Source organism: Convolutriloba macropyga, chromosome 14 (genome assembly GCF_964194025.1).
Source record: "Convolutriloba macropyga chromosome 14, txConMacr16.3, whole genome shotgun sequence".
Classification (NCBI taxonomy): Eukaryota; Metazoa; Xenacoelomorpha; order Acoela; family Convolutidae; genus Convolutriloba; species Convolutriloba macropyga.
Window position 1 is genome coordinate 35,081,352 of NC_134481.1, and position 27,131 is coordinate 35,108,482.

Consider the following 27,131-nt stretch of genomic DNA (forward strand, 5'->3'; position numbering starts at 1 on the left):
TTACACTTCACTAGATTTTCAACTATTGATATCTGATTGGAACAGACACCAGGGAAATTGAAAAGGTCTTGATTGGTTAAATTTATGAAAGATTCGAAGAGTTTGAAGGTTTCTGTTGCTAAATTTTGGGAACCAGACAACTCGAAAGCAACAGCACGGAAAAGACATAAGTTATCATGGTATGGTTTCCTGTTACAGTCTCGAAGTAAACACTTGATTCCTTTGTGTCTTAGGAGCGATTCAGGTAAGTGGATTTGACTACAAGCCAACGGTACATCAATTAAAAGATAAACGAAGAATGATACATTAGTGACGGAATGGAAAATCCACTTCGTATCTGGTCGTCTTGATATCAAACTCTCCAAAATTTCGCTTCTATCAATTTCATTTTGAATAACAGCTATATCAGAGAAGTTCGATAACAATAACGGAGTGGGGAATATGGTGTTGTTATCAGCAGGGTAAAAATACTTGAATGTATCCTCTTCGTGTACGTTTTGTAGCACGGACCCAAAGGCTAGGTTAACTTTTGCGGAGCATGAGAGTTCATTGTAGATAAGTTCAACTTTTTCTTTCAACACATTAGTATCGATCTATTTGATTCTAAAATTATAAATTTTTTTACGAATCAATTCCGTTTTACTGTCACGTAAAAAATGTTGAACACTTCTCATTTCCTCCATAAGTTTGGGATTGTTATCAAATTCGGACAAGTCAACAGGATCCAGATTCTCTGATCTCATAGTTATCTTATGAGTTTCTGAAATGTGTTTGCGAAGTTGATAAAACGTGCTGTACGTATTCGTACAATTGGTACAACTGAAAATATTTCGGTCTCTGGAGGATTTGTTCTTGTTCGTGACATGTATTCGCACATGAGTTAGTAGTCTTACTTTCGTTTTGAAGGAGGAAGGACAGGACGAACATTTGAAAGGGTGATTATGAGTATCAAGGTGTCTTTTCAAGTTTTTCAGAAGAATCCGCTTCCCACACTGCTCACAGTTTTTCGTTTCCAAACTTTTGACCATGACTATTTTTTGATAGTAAAAGAAAGATGGTTAGACTGAAACGTTCTCTGACCTTTGGAAATAGAACAAAATAATTGTAGAAATTCACTTCCAAGTTCTGATTGTAAAATCTTTGACAGGTCACACAAAAAGGAGATAGGAATGACTTCAGTTGAACCAGTAAGATGATTGGATGTGTTCGAGGATAAAAGATATCTACTTTGCTTCTGGTAAAATTTAAAACGCTTACGGAGAAGTCTTTTCTTAGCAACACTCGGTCTTTTCAAAGCTATAAACGGTAAACTTCGATGAAATTCTGAGGCTTCAGTTAACTTTTGGAACAGTTGTCCACTCTGTTTGAGTACGTTTCTGAAATAGTAATGGTAAGCCGTAAACAAACAATCAACTGTCTGATATCTAAATTCTATAAGATCAAATTTTTCTGGTGAAAAGATAGAGTTTGAGCGATCGTACAAAAGTGTGTGGAAGTTACAGTTCTTGTTTTTACATGAAGATGATGAATGAGAAGATAATGAGAACTGTTCAAATCTTTCGAGAAAGATAGGACTAGGTTTTAGACCTGTGCAGAGAAGAACACATCTATCACTGAAAGTAAGGAAAAACGGTGGGAACAACTCAGAGTGTCCACAAGCCATAATCGTAATTTACTCCGAACATTTCAACTCTTGTTTTCTTTTTTTAACATTAAATTTCCTTTTAAGGATACAATAGATTAAAAGGGTCATAAATTGTTGTTTACATCTAATGACGGTATGAATAAAAATAGGATGATGTCATGACCTGATAGATTATTGGTTAACGAGGAAGAAGATATGATATTATAATGACGCAACCGACTCTGATAACCAATCAGTAATTAGTTCATAGCATCATTCTATTTTTATCATCCAATCAGAATAAACACGAAGTAGTTCTTCAATCTTTCACTCGAATCTCATTCTTATTTGTTTTCCTTGGATACTGGTGATAAAAATTGAGACAAATTAATTATTTCCATAATGAGTGAACAGGGAAATGATATTTCAACAAAAAATTTGGAGAGCAAATCGATGTTGGAAAAATATCGGGAGGTTGGATTTCTACAAGATGCTTATGAATCTGACTATTTTGCTGATTTCATTGCTTATCCTAATAGAGTTTTCCGACTTTCATTACCTAAATCAGTCGATGGAAACAATCTACCCACTAATTGGATTCATCTAAAACTTTATCGTCTGACGACCGAAAAAATGATGTTACATCAGATCATGTTCCTCTCTATCTTTGAGGTACAAAAACTTGTTTACAACCTCCCAGGAATAATGCGTTTTGCTGAAGAATCGTTCCGAAGGAATCCAAACAACATTTCACAGGAGGGAAACGCAGTGGTAGATTACGGATTTCTAACACCAGAGCAAGATGCTGAGTACTGTGATCAGTATTGGGATGTCTTGGAGACTGCTAGGCGAAAACTACGAGTGTCAACAGTTTGGTACGAAAAACAAGACTTCTCCAGGACATACTTCCAAATCAAACTTTTTACGAGAAAGTCGGTTGATGCTGAATTCGTGAAGAAGGGTTGTGTCACCATTCGAGTGGGAGAAATGCAAAAAATGATTGACCATTCAGATGCAATGATTGAGCAGATGGCGCGTGAATCTTTCCGAAGAACCTCAACATCAATGTTAAACAACAAAAAAGAATAAAACTATGTGAACTCATATTAATTTGTCATTGTTGATGCTAATGATTTTGTGTACAAAAAAAATAAAAAATTCATTCCAAAAAATTCTTTCATTTATTGTAGTATGATTAACATTGGAGAAAATCGTAGAATAATTTTAAAAACTTTAGAGAAAAAATCTGTAACTTTTTTCTATTTAAGAGTTTTTGAGCTAGCAAACCATCGAAAAACTCTACAACTAACATTTTTGGAAGCTAAAAATCTCCCAGCAGAGTTACAAAATCTCACGAAATTATCGTTCTCAAACGGACGAAGGCTGATTGAGTTAAATAAACTCAACAAAGATCAGTATAAACTCATAGTTTATCAGTACAAGAAAGATCATTTCGAAATTCGTCAAATTGTTATTTTAACAGAGAGTGAGTATAAGAATTTGTACAAATACATCCAATCTCATCAAATTCCAGAGGAAGACACCTTCAGTCCCGAAATTGATTTAGATACATCTATCAGATGAATCTCGAAACAATTTTCAACAACAAACGAATACTGAGTTGTGACTATAGCGAGTTAGACATAGGTCAACGCAAGCTTTATTTTCTTGCAACTTGTCTTTCAATAAAAGCAGATGTTGATATTCATCAAGTGAACGAATTATGCCCCTATGGAGGATTGATCGGTGTTGGGAATTCACAGCTCGAAAAAATTTTTGGAGGATCAAAAATTTTGAGAATGCATGCTATGATTCACGACGCATGTGGTTTTATGAAATTTAATTATGGTGAAGGACCCGGTTACTGTTATATGATTCCGAATGCTCCTGACTGGATGAATAAGTGTGTACTTGGTCACGTGACAGGAGTCCTGTACTGTCTATACTTGAAAACATTTCAGAACTGTTCATTCAACAAAATTGATATTTGATAATTGGTCGAACCGAAAAAAAAAATGAATCTGGTAGTAGTTGTTGATGTGGAACTATTCCCCAACGGTATCGTCAAAGAAATTGGGATGTATAGAAATGGTACAATTATTGGACTCTCTTTTTGCGCCCCCTTTCCGTACGAAGATCTTGAAAAATGGGAGGAACGACAAACCAAATGGTTAACCAAGAACCTTCACAAGATTGACTGGTCATCGGGTGAAATACCTTACGACTACTTACCTTATGTTATAGATCTAATTCGAGAACCTCAGATAATTGAAGAGAAACAACTTGATGGTGAATTATGGTGGAGTAAATTGAAATACATTTCACTGATTGAAAAGGAAGATTCGTTTCCAACTGGTGAAATAAAATTACAGCGTGAGAAAAGTACAGCCAACGATATTACTGGGAAATTGATATACTTTGCGAAAGGACTCCAGAAGTGTACTCTTCTATCATCAATTTTTCACGAAGATTTTGTTGATTTGGATACTATACTTTGTCCGACAGCTGAAGAACTACATGAACAATACATGAACACTGAAAAAATCTCAGAGTGTGCACAATACCCAGTGGAGCATGGAGGAAATTTTACAAAACATTGCGCTCAGAAAAAAGTTCACTTATTTGGTATTTGGCTTCAAAAACAGCAAGAGTATGAAAACTTTGTAAACTGTCTTGTCAATTGATTGTGTTCTGTAACTTAGTCATTAAATTGAATTCAATTCTTTAAAACAGTTCGTTTTTACAACAGGAATGATGAAAAAAGATTTAGAAACAAATAACGGAAAAGATGAGGTTGATGGGTTTACGGGTGGTTTAACTCAAGATATTGTTTTTGATCATACAAACCAAGAAAGGAAACCTTGGACAATTTGTGGTAAAAACTGTTCCAGATCGTTTCTAGTCTTTATGTACCAGTGCTTATTGATTCTGATTCTTACTACGATGAGTATTATTCGGATAACATTGGCTGAAACGTGTGAGGAAACGACCATTTGGGTGGCTGTACTGACAAGTTCTGTTGGCTACATGCTTCCATCTCCTCGTCCGACATAGGGAAAAAATTTTGGAGTAAGTAATTGTATTGATCTTGAGAGGTTTTATATCAAATAATTGGTGCCTGACCGCGAGCGCCGGATTTAATTTCGTAACGCGTCGTCGGTTTTAAATTAAAGACGCGTCGGCGGTTTTAAATTAAAGACGCGTCGGCGGTTTTAAATTAAAGACGCGTCGGCGGTATTAAATTAACTACGCGGCGACGGTTTTAATTCAACAACGCAACGCAAGAAATTTTTTTGATCAATTCTCAAGAAGTCATTTGTTGATTTGATAACAAAAAGATTAGTTACTCCTCAAAAGAAGAAAAACCGTTGACCAAAAAGTTGAAAATATGAATAAAATTATCTCAACCGATGAAAGAGTTTTTATGGCATTAGTTGGTCCCAGTGGCTGTGGGAAAAGTTACCTGATTTACGAAATGTTGAAAAATAAAACGTTTTATCCAAAGTTTGATAAGATAATCTATTTTTACAAATACTATCAGAATCTTTACGATCGAATGTTGACTGATTTAGATAATATCGAATTCATTGAAACACCTGATTTCGAGCTGATTGAAAATTTACCAAACGATGGAACGAACTATCTGATAATTTTTGACGATTCCTGTGAAGAGATTTCAAAGTCTAAAGAATTTAATCAATTAGCAACAGCAGGAAGACATAGAAAGCTTAACTGTCTCTACATAAAACATAACCTATACCATAAAAACTCTGGAGGTAGGGATGCAGAGCTTCAAAACACACATATCGTTCTGTTTAAATCTCCTCGAGATGTGCAACAGATTGGAGTCTTGGGAAAACAGTTAGGTTTAGGTAAGCAATTAGTGTACTGGTACAATGACGCAACAGCAAAACCATACGGACATCTAATGATTGATCTCTCTCCGCGAACTCCAGATATATTACGTTTCAGCACAAATTCCACATCATTTCCATCTTTATTCTTCCTACCAAACAGTAAGGCTCGCACAACAGAGATTGATGATAACCGTGCAGAACTTCTATATGCTAAAGCTCTTTCTAGAATTCAAGCCGAACCTCCAAAAAATTGTCCTCCAGAATTGTTCCAAGGAATTTATTAGATTCCTCTGTGAATGTACCAAAAATTTAGTCTTAGGCAAATTTGAAAACATCAAAAAATCACAGGTGAAAAAATTTGAGGGTTGTTTGAAAAGAATACTATCCAAAAACACATCACAGAAGGAACGTCGTTTCTTGTTATCCTCAAATCGCGGACTACAACTTATAAATTTTCTAGGACAGTTCGTGATTTCCAAGTTCTCATCAAACTTCAACTCGGATGGGAACAGAAAAATTGATAAACAATTCGACTAAAAAGTTTGTTTTGATACCACAACAACTGTGGGATAGATATAGTTCATTAGAAGTTACAAATAAAAACGTGCAACTTGATACTACTAAAACAGTGAGTTCAACCGAAGAACAAACACCCACCAATTCAATATTCGTGAAACAAAAAGAAGAGAAGATTGAAAAATCTATTCCTCAAACGCAGAAAGTTGAATTGGAAGGAACCGAAGACCAAAAGTTGGAGGAAACTGTTAATGGTGAAAAAACCGAACAACTGAAGAAATTTTTCATGCTGAAAATAAAAACAAACGGATACAAAAAGAAAATATTACAGGAATTGTTCAAATCAGACGCAATCAAATTCTCCAACGATTTAACAATCATAGCCAATAACGTTGACACAAATATTCCTGTTCTCTCATTCATTGACACAATTCGTAGCTCAAAGAAACGAGCGTTTACGGACCTACATCAATTAGTACTAAATACAGTAAACATCCCTTCCCATCTTATAGTTAACCCCAATGCCATCAAAAACGAACAAATTAAAAAGTCGGACCAAGAGAAAATTGGATGGGTACCTTTCACTTTCTGACAGGATGAAGTTGACTAAGCTATATCGCAAAGGAGAAAGTGCCTACGGTTCTATAAAAAATCTCGTTAGAGTGAGTGGAATTCCAGAAAGATTGGTAAAACAGTTTCTTCATTCCAAAGCATCCTATACAAAACATCGACAAGCAAAGCGTAAACATGATCGATTACCGGTGAGATGTCGTTTTATTAATGAAATTTGGTGTATGGACTCGGCACAGGTTGACAAACTTGCAGACAGTAATGGAGGAATAAAGTATTTAATGCTAATTGTGGATGTATTCTCTCGATTTGTTCGTGTCGGTACAATGCGAAACAAAAGCGCAGAGACAGCTAAAGCTTGTTTCATCAACCTTTGTTCAGAAAAAAATGATCTCATTTTCCCTCGGAAACTTTGGATAGACTCAGGAAAAGAGTTTTTGGCAGACTTTAAGAACTTTTGTGAGGATGCGGGTATTCGAGTATATAGTACTCACACAGAAAAGAAAGCATTGTTTGCTGAGAGGTACATTCAGTCCTTCAAAAATATTTTGTACCGTTTCCTTGAGGAACGTAAAACCACTCACTACAAAAAACATCTTCAAGAGTTTGTGAACACTATGAACAGTCGAGTCAACAACACAACAGGTCTTGCGCCCAAAGATGTTAGGAATCACCACTACTTACAAGTTCTTCATTCCAGTCGACAGCAAATGAAGATTCCGAAGCTAAGAAAACCGAAATTACAACCGGGTGATAAAGTTCGCTTAGCTTATGCAGAAAAAAGTTTTCGCAAAGGGTACAAAGCACAGTTCAGCGACGATGTGTACGAAATTGTTCGAATAACAACTATCAAACCTGTCGTGACTTACCAAGTTAAAGATGAGACAGGAGAAACCTTAAAAGGTCGGTACTACGAACAAGAACTACAAAAAACAATCATTTGATTATGGACTATCATATTGTTGAGTTGCTATCCAATGCTTCTGATAAAATTTATCCAGATAATACACTTTCATGCTTCACAGTATTTTTACCCGAACAGTTAAACTTTGAGGGTGAGTGGGAAGTAGCGCTACTAGAAATTTTGCACCCATCAGCGTACAACAACATTTCCGAGGGTAAATTTTGGTATGTTGATTCAAAATCCGATTCTAGAGATGAGACGCAAACTAACCCTGACACAGGTCTAAGCATTAAGCTAGACCCTATTTACATTGCTCCAGGTCTTTATATGTCCTTAGCAGAAATTCTTCTTGCAATGAATGATGCTCTGGGGAAGATAAGACCGAAAGAGAAAGTTAACATCAAGTGGAGTTTGGATAATGTTTCAAGCAAAGTAAAAATAACTCTTCCCTCAGAAAACTCCCAGTTGATTGTTGCAAGCCAAGACTTAGCATCAATCTTAGGTTTCAAATCCAACTTCTGGCTATACACAAAAGGTCCACATATCAGTCAGTACCCGATTGATATCCTCAGAATTCATTCTGTAATGGTTTACACAGACATTGTAGAGTACAGCATAATTGGAGATACCAAAGCTCCTATACTCCGAACTTTTCCTTTCAACCAAAAAGTTCAACACGGGAATATATCGGTTACTAAATTCATGAGCTACACTTCGTTTCAAAATCTTCATTTCCGTAAACTGTTAAAAAACTCGTTTCAGACAATCAAAATAGAATTTCGATCACAAACTGGAGAGTTAATCCCTTTCGTTGATAGGGGTCTAACTAGTTTAGTTCTTCTCTTTCGCAAAAAGCAATCACTTTCAGTTAATCACCCCTAACAAATGGCAGGCTATAATTCTTTACCATACTTTAGCGGAGTACCTCGTCAAAGAGGACGTGGTCTGGGTGCTTTTGCTGGTACAGTGGCTCGTTCCGCTTTCCCAATACTGAAAAAATATTTTGTACCCGCAGCCAAAAGAATTGAAAAAGATCTAATTGAAGCCGCGATACCTCAAATCGAAGAAGTGATGTCAGGTCGTAGTAATATTAAAAAAGCTGCAAAGCGTACAGCTACTGCAACTCTTAAGAAACAGTTGGGAGCAGGACCTCCACGGAAAAAGTCTAAACTGAAGAAATCAAAAGCTCCGCGAAAGAAAAAGAAAAAAATCACTTCAAAAAAATCACGTAAGCAAACCAGTCGTCAAGATTACTTGAAACATTTACCTTAAACAAAACGATGATTCCAAATTCTGTACAACCAGACTGCTTAGATATCTTTGAGGAAATATCTATTCTGAACTCTATTACAAGAGGTGACGAACAAAAAATTTACCCAATAAATTCTCTCAATGAATCCAGTATTGACTTTTCATTTGTAACTGACAGAAATGTTTTCACCGACCTTCGAAAAGTTGACATGTATCTGAAAGTTAAACTTGTCAAAGATGGGAGACCTGTCACCGCGGAGGATGATGTTTGCTTAGTTAACAACTCCATGCACTCTTTGTTCTCAAACTGTGAAGTAACATTTAACACAGATCAAGTTTACACCACAAACGGTCTCTACGCGCATAAAGCCTTCATGTCTAACGAATTCTCGGGTACACAGGGAACAAAAGAATCTATCAGTTGTTGTCAGGGCTATAGCTATGAACAGTCACCCGGCGATTTTGAACACGAACCAGCAATCGTGAAAAGAAAGAAGGACAATCTAGAGGAAATGGAGTTTTATGGTGAATTACCAATCGAAATTTTTAACTGTAAAGGGCTTCTTCTACCTAACGTTACAGTTCATATTAAATTAATCAGATCGCGACCCCAGTTCTATTTAATGTCATCAAAATCAGAAAATATTCATGCAGTTATAACGAATACCTATCTCAAAATAAGAACCTTGACAGTCGACGAAGGTAGTTTTCAAATTATTCGTAAAAAACTTGTAGAAACTCCAGCCAGGTTTAATGCTTTGGAACTTAAACCCAGAACTTTTATCATTCCAGCGGGTCAAAACCAATTTATACATGAAAACATTTTCAACAACGCTCCAATTCGAACACTCGCCATTGCGATGAACACAAATAGTGCTTTCACCGGTGATAAAAGTGGAAATCCTTTCCATTATCAAAAGTTTGGTTTACGAGAAATCAAAATATCGAGAGGGAATCAAGTTGTTGTGCACACTGATACTAGTAGAAATTGTGTTCCATACATTACAACAATGAGAGCTTTAAAATTCTACCAAGACGGTCCTAACATTAAAATTAATGACTACGAAAACCATTTTTGTTTGGTTTTTGATCTAACCTCTACACAACAATCAGAACTGATGATTCACTATCCTGATGTCATTTCAGCAAGCTTGAGACTTGAGCTATACTTCAGAGAAAATTTAACGAACACTATCGAAGTAATAGTCGCTGGTGAACAGTTGTCATCTATTTTCATTGACAAAAACGGAAAAGTAACGAAAAATGGATAACACACAAATAGAAATAATAGTAGCACTTATTCCTGTTCTGAAATATAAGTTTATGGGTTGCTACCCTTCGAACTTATTACCGAACGACATACCGGAAAACTCTTTCTACATTGTTAACACTGATGTGTCGAATGGTAGAGGGATTCACTGGATTCTATTAGCCCGAAAAAACAGTTGCTATTACTATGGAGACTCTCTTGGAAGAGACATCAATCACTATGCAAACATTAAGTTCACCAGAAAAACTCGTAAACTGATCGCTTCCAAACTTCAAACTGATAGTATTTGTGCACTATATTCAATTTACTTTGCCTATGTACTGTTTAATAATTTGTCCTTGTTCAATGTTGACGATGCTTTTATAATGAGATTTTCGCTGAATATTTATAATTCATTTTTTTATAATCAACAACTTTTTCAATCTTGTACAAACATAACAGTTGTAGTTTCAATTATTCAAAAGGTAGTTGCATGCTCATCATCCGAGTCATCAAAAAGTCTTCCTCTTCTAGCTTTTTTCACTATCGGTACCCAGTATTCACATTCATCATCTGTTTCCTGATCTTCGTCAACTCTCCAAAACCTTTTTGATGAAACGTCTTGGAAGCGAACCATCTTTTTGGGTGCTCGCGTTACAGACGATGACGATGAAGTTTCATTCTCGTCCATTCTCGGTGTACTCACGTCTCCGTTATCAATATCCGTTCGCGGTCCCAGACCCCATAACAACCTCACATCAACCTCATCACGAAGAGAACCTAACTGGTTCTCATACATTGGCATTTTGGAAAGTTGATATGCAGCAAACTCCTCTCTAACACCCTCACTCAACATATCTGAACCAATGGGGAGATTTCCCAAAGATAAATTGATAACCGATCTCTCCGTTCGATAAAACCAGGGATCAACTTGTGTGTAGGGAAGCTCTATCATCGTCTCACTCCTACTACTGTTCACTTCAGCGAAGTTCTCCATTACAATACGAGGAATAACAACCTTTCCAATTATTACCCAAGTGTTGTCCACTAATTTTTCATGTACAATAAACACATCATCAGGATTCTCGTTGATAAGATAAACGTATCGCTCAAACTCACCCTTTTTCACAATTTTTACTTCCATTTCTAAAAAAAAGAGATCAGTTTTTCTCCTATCGAAACAAGAGTTCATACACAAAAAAAATCATCATCAAACGAAAACTTCATAACACTAACCTGATATCCTGCTGTTGTTTTTGCACAATGTAGCTGATAAGAAGCGATAAAGAAATCCCTCAATAGAAGCTCTGAACACAGTTAAATGAAGGAGTAAAGTTGTAATAATGCGTTTTGCGTTTTGGGATAATGCGTTTTGCTGAAGAATCGTTCCGAAGGAATCCAAACAACATTTCACAGGAGGGAAACGCAGTGGTAGATTACGGATTTCTAACACCAGAGCAAGATGCTGAGTACTGTGATCAGTATTGGGATGTCTTGGAGACTGCTAGGCGAAAACTACGAGTGTCAACAGTTTGGTACGAAAAACAAGACTTCTCCAGGACATACTTCCAAATCAAACTTTTTACGAGAAAGTCGGTTGATGCTGAATTCGTGAAGAAGGGTTGTGTCACCATTCGAGTGGGAGAAATGCAAAAAATGATTGACCATTCAGATGCAATGATTGAGCAGATGGCGCGTGAATCTTTCCGAAGAACCTCAACATCAATGTTAAACAACAAAAAAGAATAAAACTATGTGAACTCATATTAATTTGTCATTGTTGATGCTAATGATTTTGTGTACAAAAAAAATAAAAAATTCATTCCAAAAAATTCTTTCATTTATTGTAGTATGATTAACATTGGAGAAAATCGTAGAATAATTTTAAAAACTTTAGAGAAAAAATCTGTAACTTTTTTCTATTTAAGAGTTTTTGAGCTAGCAAACCATCGAAAAACTCTACAACTAACATTTTTGGAAGCTAAAAATCTCCCAGCAGAGTTACAAAATCTCACGAAATTATCGTTCTCAAACGGACGAAGGCTGATTGAGTTAAATAAACTCAACAAAGATCAGTATAAACTCATAGTTTATCAGTACAAGAAAGATCATTTCGAAATTCGTCAAATTGTTATTTTAACAGAGAGTGAGTATAAGAATTTGTACAAATACATCCAATCTCATCAAATTCCAGAGGAAGACACCTTCAGTCCCGAAATTGATTTAGATACATCTATCAGATGAATCTCGAAACAATTTTCAACAACAAACGAATACTGAGTTGTGACTATAGCGAGTTAGACATAGGTCAACGCAAGCTTTATTTTCTTGCAACTTGTCTTTCAATAAAAGCAGATGTTGATATTCATCAAGTGAACGAATTATGCCCCTATGGAGGATTGATCGGTGTTGGGAATTCACAGCTCGAAAAAATTTTTGGAGGATCAAAAATTTTGAGAATGCATGCTATGATTCACGACGCATGTGGTTTTATGAAATTTAATTATGGTGAAGGACCCGGTTACTGTTATATGATTCCGAATGCTCCTGACTGGATGAATAAGTGTGTACTTGGTCACGTGACAGGAGTCCTGTACTGTCTATACTTGAAAACATTTCAGAACTGTTCATTCAACAAAATTGATATTTGATAATTGGTCGAACCGAAAAAAAAAATGAATCTGGTAGTAGTTGTTGATGTGGAACTATTCCCCAACGGTATCGTCAAAGAAATTGGGATGTATAGAAATGGTACAATTATTGGACTCTCTTTTTGCGCCCCCTTTCCGTACGAAGATCTTGAAAAATGGGAGGAACGACAAACCAAATGGTTAACCAAGAACCTTCACAAGATTGACTGGTCATCGGGTGAAATACCTTACGACTACTTACCTTATGTTATAGATCTAATTCGAGAACCTCAGATAATTGAAGAGAAACAACTTGATGGTGAATTATGGTGGAGTAAATTGAAATACATTTCACTGATTGAAAAGGAAGATTCGTTTCCAACTGGTGAAATAAAATTACAGCGTGAGAAAAGTACAGCCAACGATATTACTGGGAAATTGATATACTTTGCGAAAGGACTCCAGAAGTGTACTCTTCTATCATCAATTTTTCACGAAGATTTTGTTGATTTGGATACTATACTTTGTCCGACAGCTGAAGAACTACATGAACAATACATGAACACTGAAAAAATCTCAGAGTGTGCACAATACCCAGTGGAGCATGGAGGAAATTTTACAAAACATTGCGCTCAGAAAAAAGTTCACTTATTTGGTATTTGGCTTCAAAAACAGCAAGAGTATGAAAACTTTGTAAACTGTCTTGTCAATTGATTGTGTTCTGTAACTTAGTCATTAAATTGAATTCAATTCTTTAAAACAGTTCGTTTTTACAACAGGAATGATGAAAAAAGATTTAGAAACAAATAACGGAAAAGATGAGGTTGATGGGTTTACGGGTGGTTTAACTCAAGATATTGTTTTTGATCATACAAACCAAGAAAGGAAACCTTGGACAATTTGTGGTAAAAACTGTTCCAGATCGTTTCTAGTCTTTATGTACCAGTGCTTATTGATTCTGATTCTTACTACGATGAGTATTATTCGGATAACATTGGCTGAAACGTGTGAGGAAACGACCATTTGGGTGGCTGTACTGACAAGTTCTGTTGGCTACATGCTTCCATCTCCTCGTCCGACATAGGGAAAAAATTTTGGAGTAAGTAATTGTATTGATCTTGAGAGGTTTTATATCAAATAATTGGTGCCTGACCGCGAGCGCCGGATTTAATTTCGTAACGCGTCGTCGGTTTTAAATTAAAGACGCGTCGGCGGTTTTAAATTAAAGACGCGTCGGCGGTTTTAAATTAAAGACGCGTCGGCGGTATTAAATTAACTACGCGGCGACGGTTTTAATTCAACAACGCAACGCAAGAAATTTTTTTGATCAATTCTCAAGAAGTCATTTGTTGATTTGATAACAAAAAGATTAGTTACTCCTCAAAAGAAGAAAAACCGTTGACCAAAAAGTTGAAAATATGAATAAAATTATCTCAACCGATGAAAGAGTTTTTATGGCATTAGTTGGTCCCAGTGGCTGTGGGAAAAGTTACCTGATTTACGAAATGTTGAAAAATAAAACGTTTTATCCAAAGTTTGATAAGATAATCTATTTTTACAAATACTATCAGAATCTTTACGATCGAATGTTGACTGATTTAGATAATATCGAATTCATTGAAACACCTGATTTCGAGCTGATTGAAAATTTACCAAACGATGGAACGAACTATCTGATAATTTTTGACGATTCCTGTGAAGAGATTTCAAAGTCTAAAGAATTTAATCAATTAGCAACAGCAGGAAGACATAGAAAGCTTAACTGTCTCTACATAAAACATAACCTATACCATAAAAACTCTGGAGGTAGGGATGCAGAGCTTCAAAACACACATATCGTTCTGTTTAAATCTCCTCGAGATGTGCAACAGATTGGAGTCTTGGGAAAACAGTTAGGTTTAGGTAAGCAATTAGTGTACTGGTACAATGACGCAACAGCAAAACCATACGGACATCTAATGATTGATCTCTCTCCGCGAACTCCAGATATATTACGTTTCAGCACAAATTCCACATCATTTCCATCTTTATTCTTCCTACCAAACAGTAAGGCTCGCACAACAGAGATTGATGATAACCGTGCAGAACTTCTATATGCTAAAGCTCTTTCTAGAATTCAAGCCGAACCTCCAAAAAATTGTCCTCCAGAATTGTTCCAAGGAATTTATTAGATTCCTCTGTGAATGTACCAAAAATTTAGTCTTAGGCAAATTTGAAAACATCAAAAAATCACAGGTGAAAAAATTTGAGGGTTGTTTGAAAAGAATACTATCCAAAAACACATCACAGAAGGAACGTCGTTTCTTGTTATCCTCAAATCGCGGACTACAACTTATAAATTTTCTAGGACAGTTCGTGATTTCCAAGTTCTCATCAAACTTCAACTCGGATGGGAACAGAAAAATTGATAAACAATTCGACTAAAAAGTTTGTTTTGATACCACAACAACTGTGGGATAGATATAGTTCATTAGAAGTTACAAATAAAAACGTGCAACTTGATACTACTAAAACAGTGAGTTCAACCGAAGAACAAACACCCACCAATTCAATATTCGTGAAACAAAAAGAAGAGAAGATTGAAAAATCTATTCCTCAAACGCAGAAAGTTGAATTGGAAGGAACCGAAGACCAAAAGTTGGAGGAAACTGTTAATGGTGAAAAAACCGAACAACTGAAGAAATTTTTCATGCTGAAAATAAAAACAAACGGATACAAAAAGAAAATATTACAGGAATTGTTCAAATCAGACGCAATCAAATTCTCCAACGATTTAACAATCATAGCCAATAACGTTGACACAAATATTCCTGTTCTCTCATTCATTGACACAATTCGTAGCTCAAAGAAACGAGCGTTTACGGACCTACATCAATTAGTACTAAATACAGTAAACATCCCTTCCCATCTTATAGTTAACCCCAATGCCATCAAAAACGAACAAATTAAAAAGTCGGACCAAGAGAAAATTGGATGGGTACCTTTCACTTTCTGACAGGATGAAGTTGACTAAGCTATATCGCAAAGGAGAAAGTGCCTACGGTTCTATAAAAAATCTCGTTAGAGTGAGTGGAATTCCAGAAAGATTGGTAAAACAGTTTCTTCATTCCAAAGCATCCTATACAAAACATCGACAAGCAAAGCGTAAACATGATCGATTACCGGTGAGATGTCGTTTTATTAATGAAATTTGGTGTATGGACTTGGCACAGGTTGACAAACTTGCAGACAGTAATGGAGGAATAAAGTATTTAATGCTAATTGTGGATGTATTCTCTCGATTTGTTCGTGTCGGTACAATGCGAAACAAAAGCGCAGAGACAGCTAAAGCTTGTTTCATCAACCTTTGTTCAGAAAAAAATGATCTCATTTTCCCTCGGAAACTTTGGATAGACTCAGGAAAAGAGTTTTTGGCAGACTTTAAGAACTTTTGTGAGGATGCGGGTATTCGAGTATATAGTACTCACACAGAAAAGAAAGCATTGTTTGCTGAGAGGTACATTCAGTCCTTCAAAAATATTTTGTACCGTTTCCTTGAGGAACGTAAAACCACTCACTACAAAAAACATCTTCAAGAGTTTGTGAACACTATGAACAGTCGAGTCAACAACACAACAGGTCTTGCGCCCAAAGATGTTAGGAATCACCACTACTTACAAGTTCTTCATTCCAGTCGACAGCAAATGAAGATTCCGAAGCTAAGAAAACCGAAATTACAACCGGGTGATAAAGTTCGCTTAGCTTATGCAGAAAAAAGTTTTCGCAAAGGGTACAAAGCACAGTTCAGCGACGATGTGTACGAAATTGTTCGAATAACAACTATCAAACCTGTCGTGACTTACCAAGTTAAAGATGAGACAGGAGAAACCTTAAAAGGTCGGTACTACGAACAAGAACTACAAAAAACAATCATTTGATTATGGACTATCATATTGTTGAGTTGCTATCCAATGCTTCTGATAAAATTTATCCAGATAATACACTTTCATGCTTCACAGTATTTTTACCCGAACAGTTAAACTTTGAGGGTGAGTGGGAAGTAGCGCTACTAGAAATTTTGCACCCATCAGCGTACAACAACATTTCCGAGGGTAAATTTTGGTATGTTGATTCAAAATCCGATTCTAGAGATGAGACGCAAACTAACCCTGACACAGGTCTAAGCATTAAGCTAGACCCTATTTACATTGCTCCAGGTCTTTATATGTCCTTAGCAGAAATTCTTCTTGCAATGAATGATGCTCTGGGGAAGATAAGACCGAAAGAGAAAGTTAACATCAAGTGGAGTTTGGATAATGTTTCAAGCAAAGTAAAAATAACTCTTCCCTCAGAAAACTCCCAGTTGATTGTTGCAAGCCAAGACTTAGCATCAATCTTAGGTTTCAAATCCAACTTCTGGCTATACACAAAAGGTCCACATATCAGTCAGTACCCGATTGATATCCTCAGAATTCATTCTGTAATGGTTTACACAGACATTGTAGAGTACAGCATAATTGGAGATACCAAAGCTCCTATACTCCGAACTTTTCCTTTCAACCAAAAAGTTCAACACGGGAATATATCGGTTACTAAATTCATGAGCTACACTTCGTTTCAAAATCTTCATTTCCGTAAACTGTTAAAAAACTCGTTTCAGACAATCAAAATAGAACTTCGATCACAAACTGGAGAGTTAATCCCTTTCGTTGATAGGGGTCTAACTAGTTTAGTTCTTCTCTTTCGCAAAAAGCAATCACTTTCAGTTAATCACCCCTAACAAATGGCAGGCTATAATTCTTTACCATACTTTAGCGGAGTACCTCGTCAAAGAGGACGTGGTCTGGGTGCTTTTGCTGGTACAGTGGCTCGTTCCGCTTTCCCAATACTGAAAAAATATTTTGTACCCGCAGCCAAAAGAATTGAAAAAGATCTAATTGAAGCCGCGATACCTCAAATCGAAGAAGTGATGTCAGGTCGTAGTAATATTAAAAAAGCTGCAAAGCGTACAGCTACTGCAACTCTTAAGAAACAGTTGGGAGCAGGACCTCCACGGAAAAAGTCTAAACTGAAGAAATCAAAAGCTCCGCGAAAGAAAAAGAAAAAAATCACTTCAAAAAAATCACGTAAGCAAACCAGTCGTCAAGATTACTTGAAACATTTACCTTAAACAAAACGATGATTCCAAATTCTGTACAACCAGACTGCTTAGATATCTTTGAGGAAATATCTATTCTGAACTCTATTACAAGAGGTGACGAACAAAAAATTTACCCAATAAATTCTCTCAATGAATCCAGTATTGACTTTTCATTTGTAACTGACAGAAATGTTTTCACCGACCTTCGAAAAGTTGACATGTATCTGAAAGTTAAACTTGTCAAAGATGGGAGACCTGTCACCGCGGAGGATGATGTTTGCTTAGTTAACAACTCCATGCACTCTTTGTTCTCAAACTGTGAAGTAACATTTAACACAGATCAAGTTTACACCACAAACGGTCTCTACGCGCATAAAGCCTTCATGTCTAACGAATTCTCGGGTACACAGGGAACAAAAGAATCTATCAGTTGTTGTCAGGGCTATAGCTATGAACAGTCACCCGGCGATTTTGAACACGAACCAGCAATCGTGAAAAGAAAGAAGGACAATCTAGAGGAAATGGAGTTTTATGGTGAATTACCAATCGAAATTTTTAACTGTAAAGGGCTTCTTCTACCTAACGTTACAGTTCATATTAAATTAATCAGATCGCGACCCCAGTTCTATTTAATGTCATCAAAATCAGAAAATATTCATGCAGTTATAACGAATACCTATCTCAAAATAAGAACCTTGACAGTCGACGAAGGTAGTTTTCAAATTATTCGTAAAAAACTTGTAGAAACTCCAGCCAGGTTTAATGCTTTGGAACTTAAACCCAGAACTTTTATCATTCCAGCGGGTCAAAACCAATTTATACATGAAAACATTTTCAACAACGCTCCAATTCGAACACTCGCCATTGCGATGAACACAAATAGTGCTTTCACCGGTGATAAAAGTGGAAATCCTTTCCATTATCAAAAGTTTGGTTTACGAGAAATCAAAATATCGAGAGGGAATCAAGTTGTTGTGCACATGGATACTAGTAGAAATTGTGTTCCATACATTACAACAATGAGAGCTTTAAAATTCTACCAAGACGGTCCTAACATTAAAATTAATGACTACGAAAACCATTTTTGTTTGGTTTTTGATCTAACCTCTACACAACAATCAGAACTGATGATTCACTATCCTGATGTCATTTCAGCAAGCTTGAGACTTGAGCTATACTTCAGAGAAAATTTAACGAACACTATCGAAGTAATAGTCGCTGGTGAACAGTTGTCATCTATTTTCATTGACAAAAACGGAAAAGTAACGAAAAATGGATAACACACAAATAGAAATAATAGTAGCACTTATTCCTGTTCTGAAATATAAGTTTATGGGTTGCTACCCTTCGAACTTATTACCGAACGACATACCGGAACTCTTTCTACATTGTTAACACTGATGTGTCGAATGGTAGAGGGATTCACTGGATTCTATTAGCCCGAAAAAACAGTTGCTATTACTATGGAGACTCTCTTGGAAGAGACATCAATCACTATGCAAACATTAAGTTCACCAGAAAAACTCGTAAACTGATCGCTTCCAAACTTCAAACTGATAGTATTTGTGCACTATATTCAATTTACTTTGCCTATGTACTGTTTAATAATTTGTCCTTGTTCAATGTTGACGATGCTTTTATAATGAGGTTTTTGCTGAATATTTATAATTCATTTTTTTATAATCAACAACTTTTTCAATCTTGTACAAACATAACAGTTGTAGTTTCAATTATTCAAAAGGTAGTTGCATGCTCATCATCCGAGTCATCAAAAAGTCTTCCTCTTCTAGCTTTTTTCACTATCGGTACCCAGTATTCACATTCATCATCTGTTTCCTGATCTTCGTCAACTCTCCAAAACCTTTTTGATGAAACGTCTTGGAAGCGAACCATCTTTTTGGGTGCTCGCGTTACAGACGATGACGATGAAGTTTCATTCTCGTCCATTCTCGGTGTACTCACGTCTCCGTTATCAATATCCGTTCGCGGTCCCAGACCCCATAACAACCTCACATCAACCTCATCACGAAGAGAACCTAACTGGTTCTCATACATTGGCATTTTGGAAAGTTGATATGCAGCAAACTCCTCTCTAACACCCTCACTCAACATATCTGAACCAATGGGGAGATTTCCCAAAGATAAATTGATAACCGATCTCTCCGTTCGATAAAACCAGGGATCAACTTGTGTGTAGGGAAGCTCTATCATCGTCTCACTCCTACTACTGTTCACTTCAGCGAAGTTCTCCATTACAATAAGAGGAATAACAACCTTTCCAATTATTACCCAAGTGTTGTCCACTAATTTTTCATGTACAATAAACACATCATCAGGATTCTCGTTGATAAGATAAACGTATCGCTCAAACTCACCCTTTTTCACAATTTTTACTTCCATTTCTAAAAAAAAGAGATCAGTTTTTCTCCTATCGAAACAAGAGTTCATACACAAAAAAAATCATCATCAAACGAAAACTTCATAACACTAACCTGATATCCTGCTGTTGTTTTTGCACAATGTAGCTGATAAGAAGCGATAAAGAAATCCCTCAATAGAAGCTCTGAAGACAGTTAAATGAAGGAGTAAAGTTGAAGTTGAGAAATGTAACTCCGAAAAAAACCTGAAATTTTCAAAGGTTATCAACTATTACACACAAAAAAAATTTTGTAATTGTAATAAGAATAAATTTACCAGGATGATCGAGTTTTGTTCCAAGTTCTTTACTTTAATCGCAGAAGAGATTCAATCAAACAATTATCTGAAAGAAAAATAGGACCATAATATATGGAGGAAATTATTTAATTATTCTCTTAGATAGTGGAACATATTCGACACAAACTTTTTCTGTAAATGGCAACAATTTAATTTGTTTTTAAATTGGAAATTGTCACCTATTTACAATTTGAGTTTGCATAAATTTTTATGACAAGTCAAGAATTAACAAAACAACAAAACTAGAATAATTTTAACTGAGCAGAATAAAATCGAAGGTGAAAAATCCTTTTTGAGTAACTCAATAAACATACAATCAGAAACAACAGATAATCAAACGCTTCCTCCAAACCCCCAATTTTTGAAAATGATTTAAATTTCAAAAACAAAAACTCAAGATGTGACATAATTACTCCTGGAGATAATTAGGGTAATTAAAAACCCACGCCAATTAATTTCACATTTTAATATGACCTAAAATTTCAAAACCAAAATTCAAGATGTCACATAATTACTCCTCAGATAATTAGGGTAATTAAAAACCCACGCCAATTAATTTCACATTTTAATATGACCTAAAATTTCAAAACCAAAATTCAAGATGTCACATAATTACCCCTCAGATAATTAGGGTAATTAAAAACCCACGCCAATTAATTTCACATTTTATTATGACCTGAAATTTGTAAACCAAAATTCAAGATGTCACATAATTACCTCTCAGATAATTAGGGTAATTAAAAACCCACGCCAATTAATTTCACATTTTAATATGACCTGAAATTTGTAAACAAAAATTCAACCTGTCACATAATTACCTCTCAGATAATTAGGGTAATTAAAAACCCACGCCAATTAATTTCACATTTTAATATGACCTGAAATTTGTAAACAAAAATTCAACCTGTCACATAATTACCCCTCACATAATTACAGCAATTAATTACCCACGCCAATTCTATTGTTCTCAAGTAAACACTTAATAACTACACAAAAATTGATATTTTCCCCTCAAAATTTCAACCAATCAGGAGCGTCTCCGAACCTACCCCCCACATCTGCACCGACTATACTACTGACGTTGTTACTAGGTGCTTTTAAACTTAGATTAGATATTGACTTTTTGCCGCGAAATCTTTGTTTTTGCTCATTTTATTTGTGAGCGCAGTAATTTTGCTTATTTCTCGTGAGCCCAGAAATGAGGCATGGCATTATGAATTTTAATTAGCTTGGGTGGGTAATTATTTTCTCAATTATCTATTTTTGAGTACCTCATTTGTTTGACAACGAAGTCAAAAATGTAGATGAGCTCGAGTCGGAACATCATGTGCAAACGCACATTAACGATCCTCCTGCTTAATGCTGACAATTTAAACACTTTACACAATTTACATTTCAAATGAATAGTTAAGAACTGAAGCCCAGCAGATTCACGCTAAAACGTTAACAAATTAAAATCTTTTTTTCACGATTTCCCCCAAAAATTGTTGTTCCAAAAAATTCCTCTTATATCAAACTAATTCAACGAAGAACACGAACAACATAGCCGGCAGATTGCCGGAAAAAAGGCAGATTGCCGGAACAGTTTTTTTTGTTTCGAAAAGCTTTCAAATTTGGCGCGCAGTTTCAGTTGGATTCAAAAACTATAATTAATTCAGCTACTAAGCTGAAAGCTAATAAGCCTAAAACCAATGTCAGCCAGCAAAAACTCTAATGAACTTTGATAACCTAATTCTAAATGACTTAATATGACCGGGCTTTACCGGCTGATCCCATCTCTTTTGATTTTGCTTTTTTGAATTTGACCGTTTTCACTATATTGCGTAATTCAATTCATGAAAGAATTTAAAATCCATTCAGTTGAAACAGTGAGTGAAGTAAGTCTCAAGTCGAACGTGAAAATCGTACTTATGTAAAACGAAAAACGTGATCAAAAGGTAAAGCGAATTAAAACATAGGAGGACAAGTCCTGACGTAAAATTTAGAGAATTTTCCTTGACTAAACAAATAATATACTTAAATCGACTAAATCGGAATTGATTGGGAAAACCATTTCCAAAAAATCAGATAAAAAAATTGCATGTGAACAAAAAACCACTAGCGAGAAAAAGAAATTTGGTTCAAATAAAAAGCTACGCCCAGAATGAACTATGAATGGATTGGGAAAACCATTCAGAAAAAAAATTCAATCCAAAGAAAACAGTAAAAATCAAAGCGAAAATGCCGCGTGTGAACAACAAACACTAGCGAGAAAGCAATTTTTTGTTCAAACACCGTTTTCAATCGACTTTAAAATTAGAGTAAGAAAATTTCACGCCGCACAACGACTCGCTTTTTCGCTCCACTTCCTGTTTCTGCGTGACCAAAATCACTACTCCAATTTGACTTCAAAAATCATGAAAATGTGTGAACATATCTTAAAAAAAGACTGCACCCCAATACAATTCAAATTCTTTGAATTGTAAAAAAAAAGGAGCGCGCAGACGGCAGCTATTAAAAATGAAACCAAAACGGCCGACTACACCTTTGCACGTTCAATTTTATAAATGTCCGGGTCGACAAACTCATTAGAATTAACCCTAAAACTGAAGCCTCTTCCAATTTTAGATGACACGAGCTATAAAGGAACAACAATTTGATTTGCACAATCTGAAGAGAACAGCACGAAAATTTAGGGCATAAAGTGATTGCTGAAACTGTTTCCTCCACCCTCATTTGTGAAAAAATTCTAAATCATAGCTAACCCCCAAATTTTTTGGGCTTAATTAGAAGAACCGGACATTATGAGTTCAGATTGTCAAATAACTCAAATTCAGAGCAAATATTTCCGCATAAAGGCCAAATGAGTTGTCAAAATATCTGTTTATGGACGTACGGGCATTAAAATTTGTCATAGGTGGCTAATCGCAAAAGGGAAAACAGTTCTCATATGTATCTAATGAATGAGAAATTCTATAGCATAAGATACACAGATCAGACCGTCTGAGAGTCCGGCTTCTCAAGTTGCATTCCATTAGTGTCTTTGTTCTTCTTCAACAATTGAACAACTTCCCCATTCAAGTGACTTCCTCTCTCTCCATTCGTCAGTTCATACTCAACATACAATACTGCATCGTGTACACTCGGAAACATGTTCTCAGCTCCGATTTTGTCCACGAAACCTTCCCGTTCCAACTTTTCCACGGTTTCCAGTTCGGCACACGTTATCAGGAACTGGACTTCCAGACTTTTGCAATACTGCAACACTGTGACCAAAGCGATAACACCTGAATGGTCGATGAAATTGAGCGGTTCTCCATCTAAGATCAGGAACCTTAGCTTGGAATCGTCTTCTCTTTTCGGAGTTGTTGATGACGCCACACAGCCATTCATGCTACTGTGGTGGTTGCTACTGGAGTGACTTAGGCACTCGATATGCCGTTGTGATATCTCTTTCTTAATTGAAGATAGGAAGCTGTCCACGTTTGCAAAGTAGAGCGACATGTTGAAACGGAATATGATTGTCTGAGGAATCCTGAAAACATAAAAACTACTTTTGCGATCTGTTTTCTCATCTTACCTCCTCATGAACGCAATGTTACTTATCATAAGCAGAATACATTTGCATATATGATGATACTGCTTGATAATGGTATCTTTATCGTGGTTAAAACATTAAACTATTCATTACATAGATTGTTCGACCTCTCAAATTTAGATAAAAATATATTAGCTAACCTTTAGATGAGAAATCGTGCAAAGGACACAGAGCATCCAAATAATCGTTCAAAACTCAGTTTGAGAGCATTTAATTAAAATAGCTGGCAGCTTGCCAAAAAATACCTGCAATAGCCCCGCAGATCGGCTGTTTCAAAAGATAATGGAAAACATAGCCGAAAAACAGCCACGACATAGACCGCGAGGAGTGCTTGTTAAAAATGACACCAAGATCAAGACAATTTAAATATTGAGATTGAATTCAAATCCTGTGCTTATTTCGAAATCGATTTTTTTTAGAGTTTAAATTCTAAATTTAGATTTAATAAGTAAGAGCAAAGTCATTTTTTGAGTGAGTTAAGTTATGTGTGATCAAAAACATTTTCACATGATTGACCTAAACGTGAAAATGACGTCACGCACACCAATTCAGTTGGCTGAGTGCAACCAATCACCAAAAAAGTCGCACTTTAACTTCTTGGCGCCATTAAACAAAAAGAGGGAAGATAACGAATTGAAAACACAGCAAGACAAGTTCAAAATTAAAATCCAAAGAACTGAAATCACTAATGAACCGTATATCATCATTTTTCTAGGAACATTCAACTTTGGCAATTAACAAAGCATACGACCCTATATAGGCAAAACAAAAAATCTTAACAATTTTAAAAATCCTCTCCTTCCAAAATCATCTGAAACAATAAGCTTTTAGATAAATATAGTAGAAGGGCTTACAACAACCACAAAAAAAACTAACACGAAGCAAAAAAAAACATTGTTAATTTCCTCTAATACCTATAAGTATAAAATGCAAATGCTAAAGAGGCAATGCACAGTTAAGAATATATCATTATCTAAAATTAAAAAACATAGCCAGCAGACTAACGGAAAACAGCCACGACAGACGCTTGTGGCATTCCATGGAATGAAACAGCTAAAGAAATAAGATAGACAGATTGACCACCAGTCCTTTAATAGACCACTAGACTTTTTGGGTTAGATTCGGATTGTCATTTTTATGAAACACATACGCTCTATATGGAAAATCCCTAATTGAGCTTTTCAAAATTAATATTCGAAATCAAAAACTCAAGACTCTAATACTCAAGAATTAGGGCATATACGTTTGGCACTATTGATCTTCAACTAGTAAAGGTTCAAAGAAATTAAAGTTCATCAAGTGACTTCAGAAGTCATTTAAGGTAAGTCACGCAATTGACCTAAAAGCAGAACAAATGACGTCATACATACAAATTTTAACTGCAAAGCAGAAGTCACTGAAATTGAAAAAAAAATGGTCGCAAGAATCATCGATGGAGACGACTAATTAAAAAAAACAAGGATGTCCCCAACTATAGCCGCTATCGCTTCGCGGCTATTGAACATTAAATTAGTTATTTAAAGAACTTGACCTTACATGAGTAAAAGCAAGCATAAAGTTTCTTTGCACAATTTTTATGTAACAGCGTGAATATCTAGAATGTAACTAAAATTAGAAACGAATGCTTTCAATGAAATCTTGTATATCAATTACTTTTCAGTCCTTCAAAAATTCTTTCCAAAAATGCTGCTTCACTTCTTTTTTCAACTACGCTCTCGAAATCTATTTAAGCCTGATATTAGAAAACGGACAAAAATAACAAAAAGTGAAATACAAAATTCAAAAATTCACTAAAACCTTTCTCAAATGGTGTCTAAATAAAAACACAACAGCAGAAATTTGAAAATGATTCAACCAGGAAATCACAACTCATTAGAAAGCCCATGAGACAATTATTCTTGACATATAGCGACAATAGTTCACCAGAAGCAATAACAAGTACACGTTAAAAATCACAAGTCTTGAACTACAATTCGAAGTATTTTCATTGACGGAACAAACGATTAGACTTAGAAATTACTATGAATGGATTGGGAAAGCAACTAAGAAAACCGATCACAGAACTTTAAAAAAACAGTTCAAAAACGAAATCAAAATTTTGCATGCGCAAAAAATTCACATTCGAGAAGGCAAACACTGTTGTACCACTCAGCTTAAATTTTAAAATGAAAAATTGGATCTTTTTCGTTTGTGCCCCCCCCTATCTTAGTGGGTTTATATTATTTGCGCCACCCCCCCCCGACGCACGTGCCATATTTTTACAAAATAATTTACTACCTAATGGCACGTGCTCTGTAACTGGGGGAGCATAACGTACTGGGAGGAGGGGGGGGGGCACAAACGGAAAAGATCTGAAAAATTTCACGCCACAAAACACCTAAGTTTTTCCACTTCAGTTGCTGTTTTGACGTGACCGAAATCTCTACAACAATTGCACTTCAAAAAGTATAGAAATGTGTGAATAGATCTTTAAAAAGAGAGCGCCCCAATACAATTTGAATTATGAAAAAATTTATGAAGTCATTACTGTTCATAAGATGAGCTGTAAAATTAATAAGTCACCAAAAAACCAAAAAAAAGTGCAGAGAAGTTGTCACAGGAAAACCACGAAAATTTGCGCAGAAATATTAAAAATAAACATAGTCTGAAGATTCCGGAAGCGACAAGAAGAGTTATCTCTGACTAAAAATAACCGTTCCAGAGAAATATTTTACACTTAAACCAATCACGAAAAATACAAAATAAAAACAGCTGGCAGGTTGCCAGAAAACAGCTGCGATAGCCTTGTAGATCTGTAGTCACTTCTTTTAGCATATTCTGAGACATTTTGATTAAGAATAAGTATAACTTGTTGCTGCTTCTAGTAGCTGCTTCTGAGTAACCTTCAATTAAAGGGACACAATTAGTTGACCTTATCTCCTTGAATTAAAAAGAAGTAATTTTTAAAGCGAGGAAAATCATTTTAGAGATTGACGTAAGTCATATGTATCCAAAAATTAACTCATGCAAATGAACAAAAAAGACACTACTAAAAGCGAGTGAAAAATCATGTTAGGCACGGCACGCATTACAGTCACAATTTCCGTATTTGAAGTTATGGTGGCATCAATGATCGAAAC

General features: G+C 35.7%; 1 protein-coding gene across 2 annotated transcripts in view; it reads right to left on the minus strand.

Annotated features, from left to right (window-relative positions):
• Positions 1 to 27,131, minus strand: part of LOC142353242 (sulfate transporter-like) — a 510,154-nt gene that overhangs the window by 51,842 nt on the left and 431,181 nt on the right. The window contains exon 8 of one of the 2 annotated variants that reach the window (XM_075405476.1): positions 23,056 to 23,949. The exons of the other annotated variant lie outside the window; for it this stretch is intronic. Coding sequence (XP_075261591.1) covers positions 23,409 to 23,949 — 541 coding nt within the window. The 3' untranslated portion in view covers positions 23,056 to 23,408. Of the gene's footprint in view, positions 1 to 23,055; positions 23,950 to 27,131 lie in introns of those variants that run through there. 2 annotated transcript variants of the gene reach the window in all.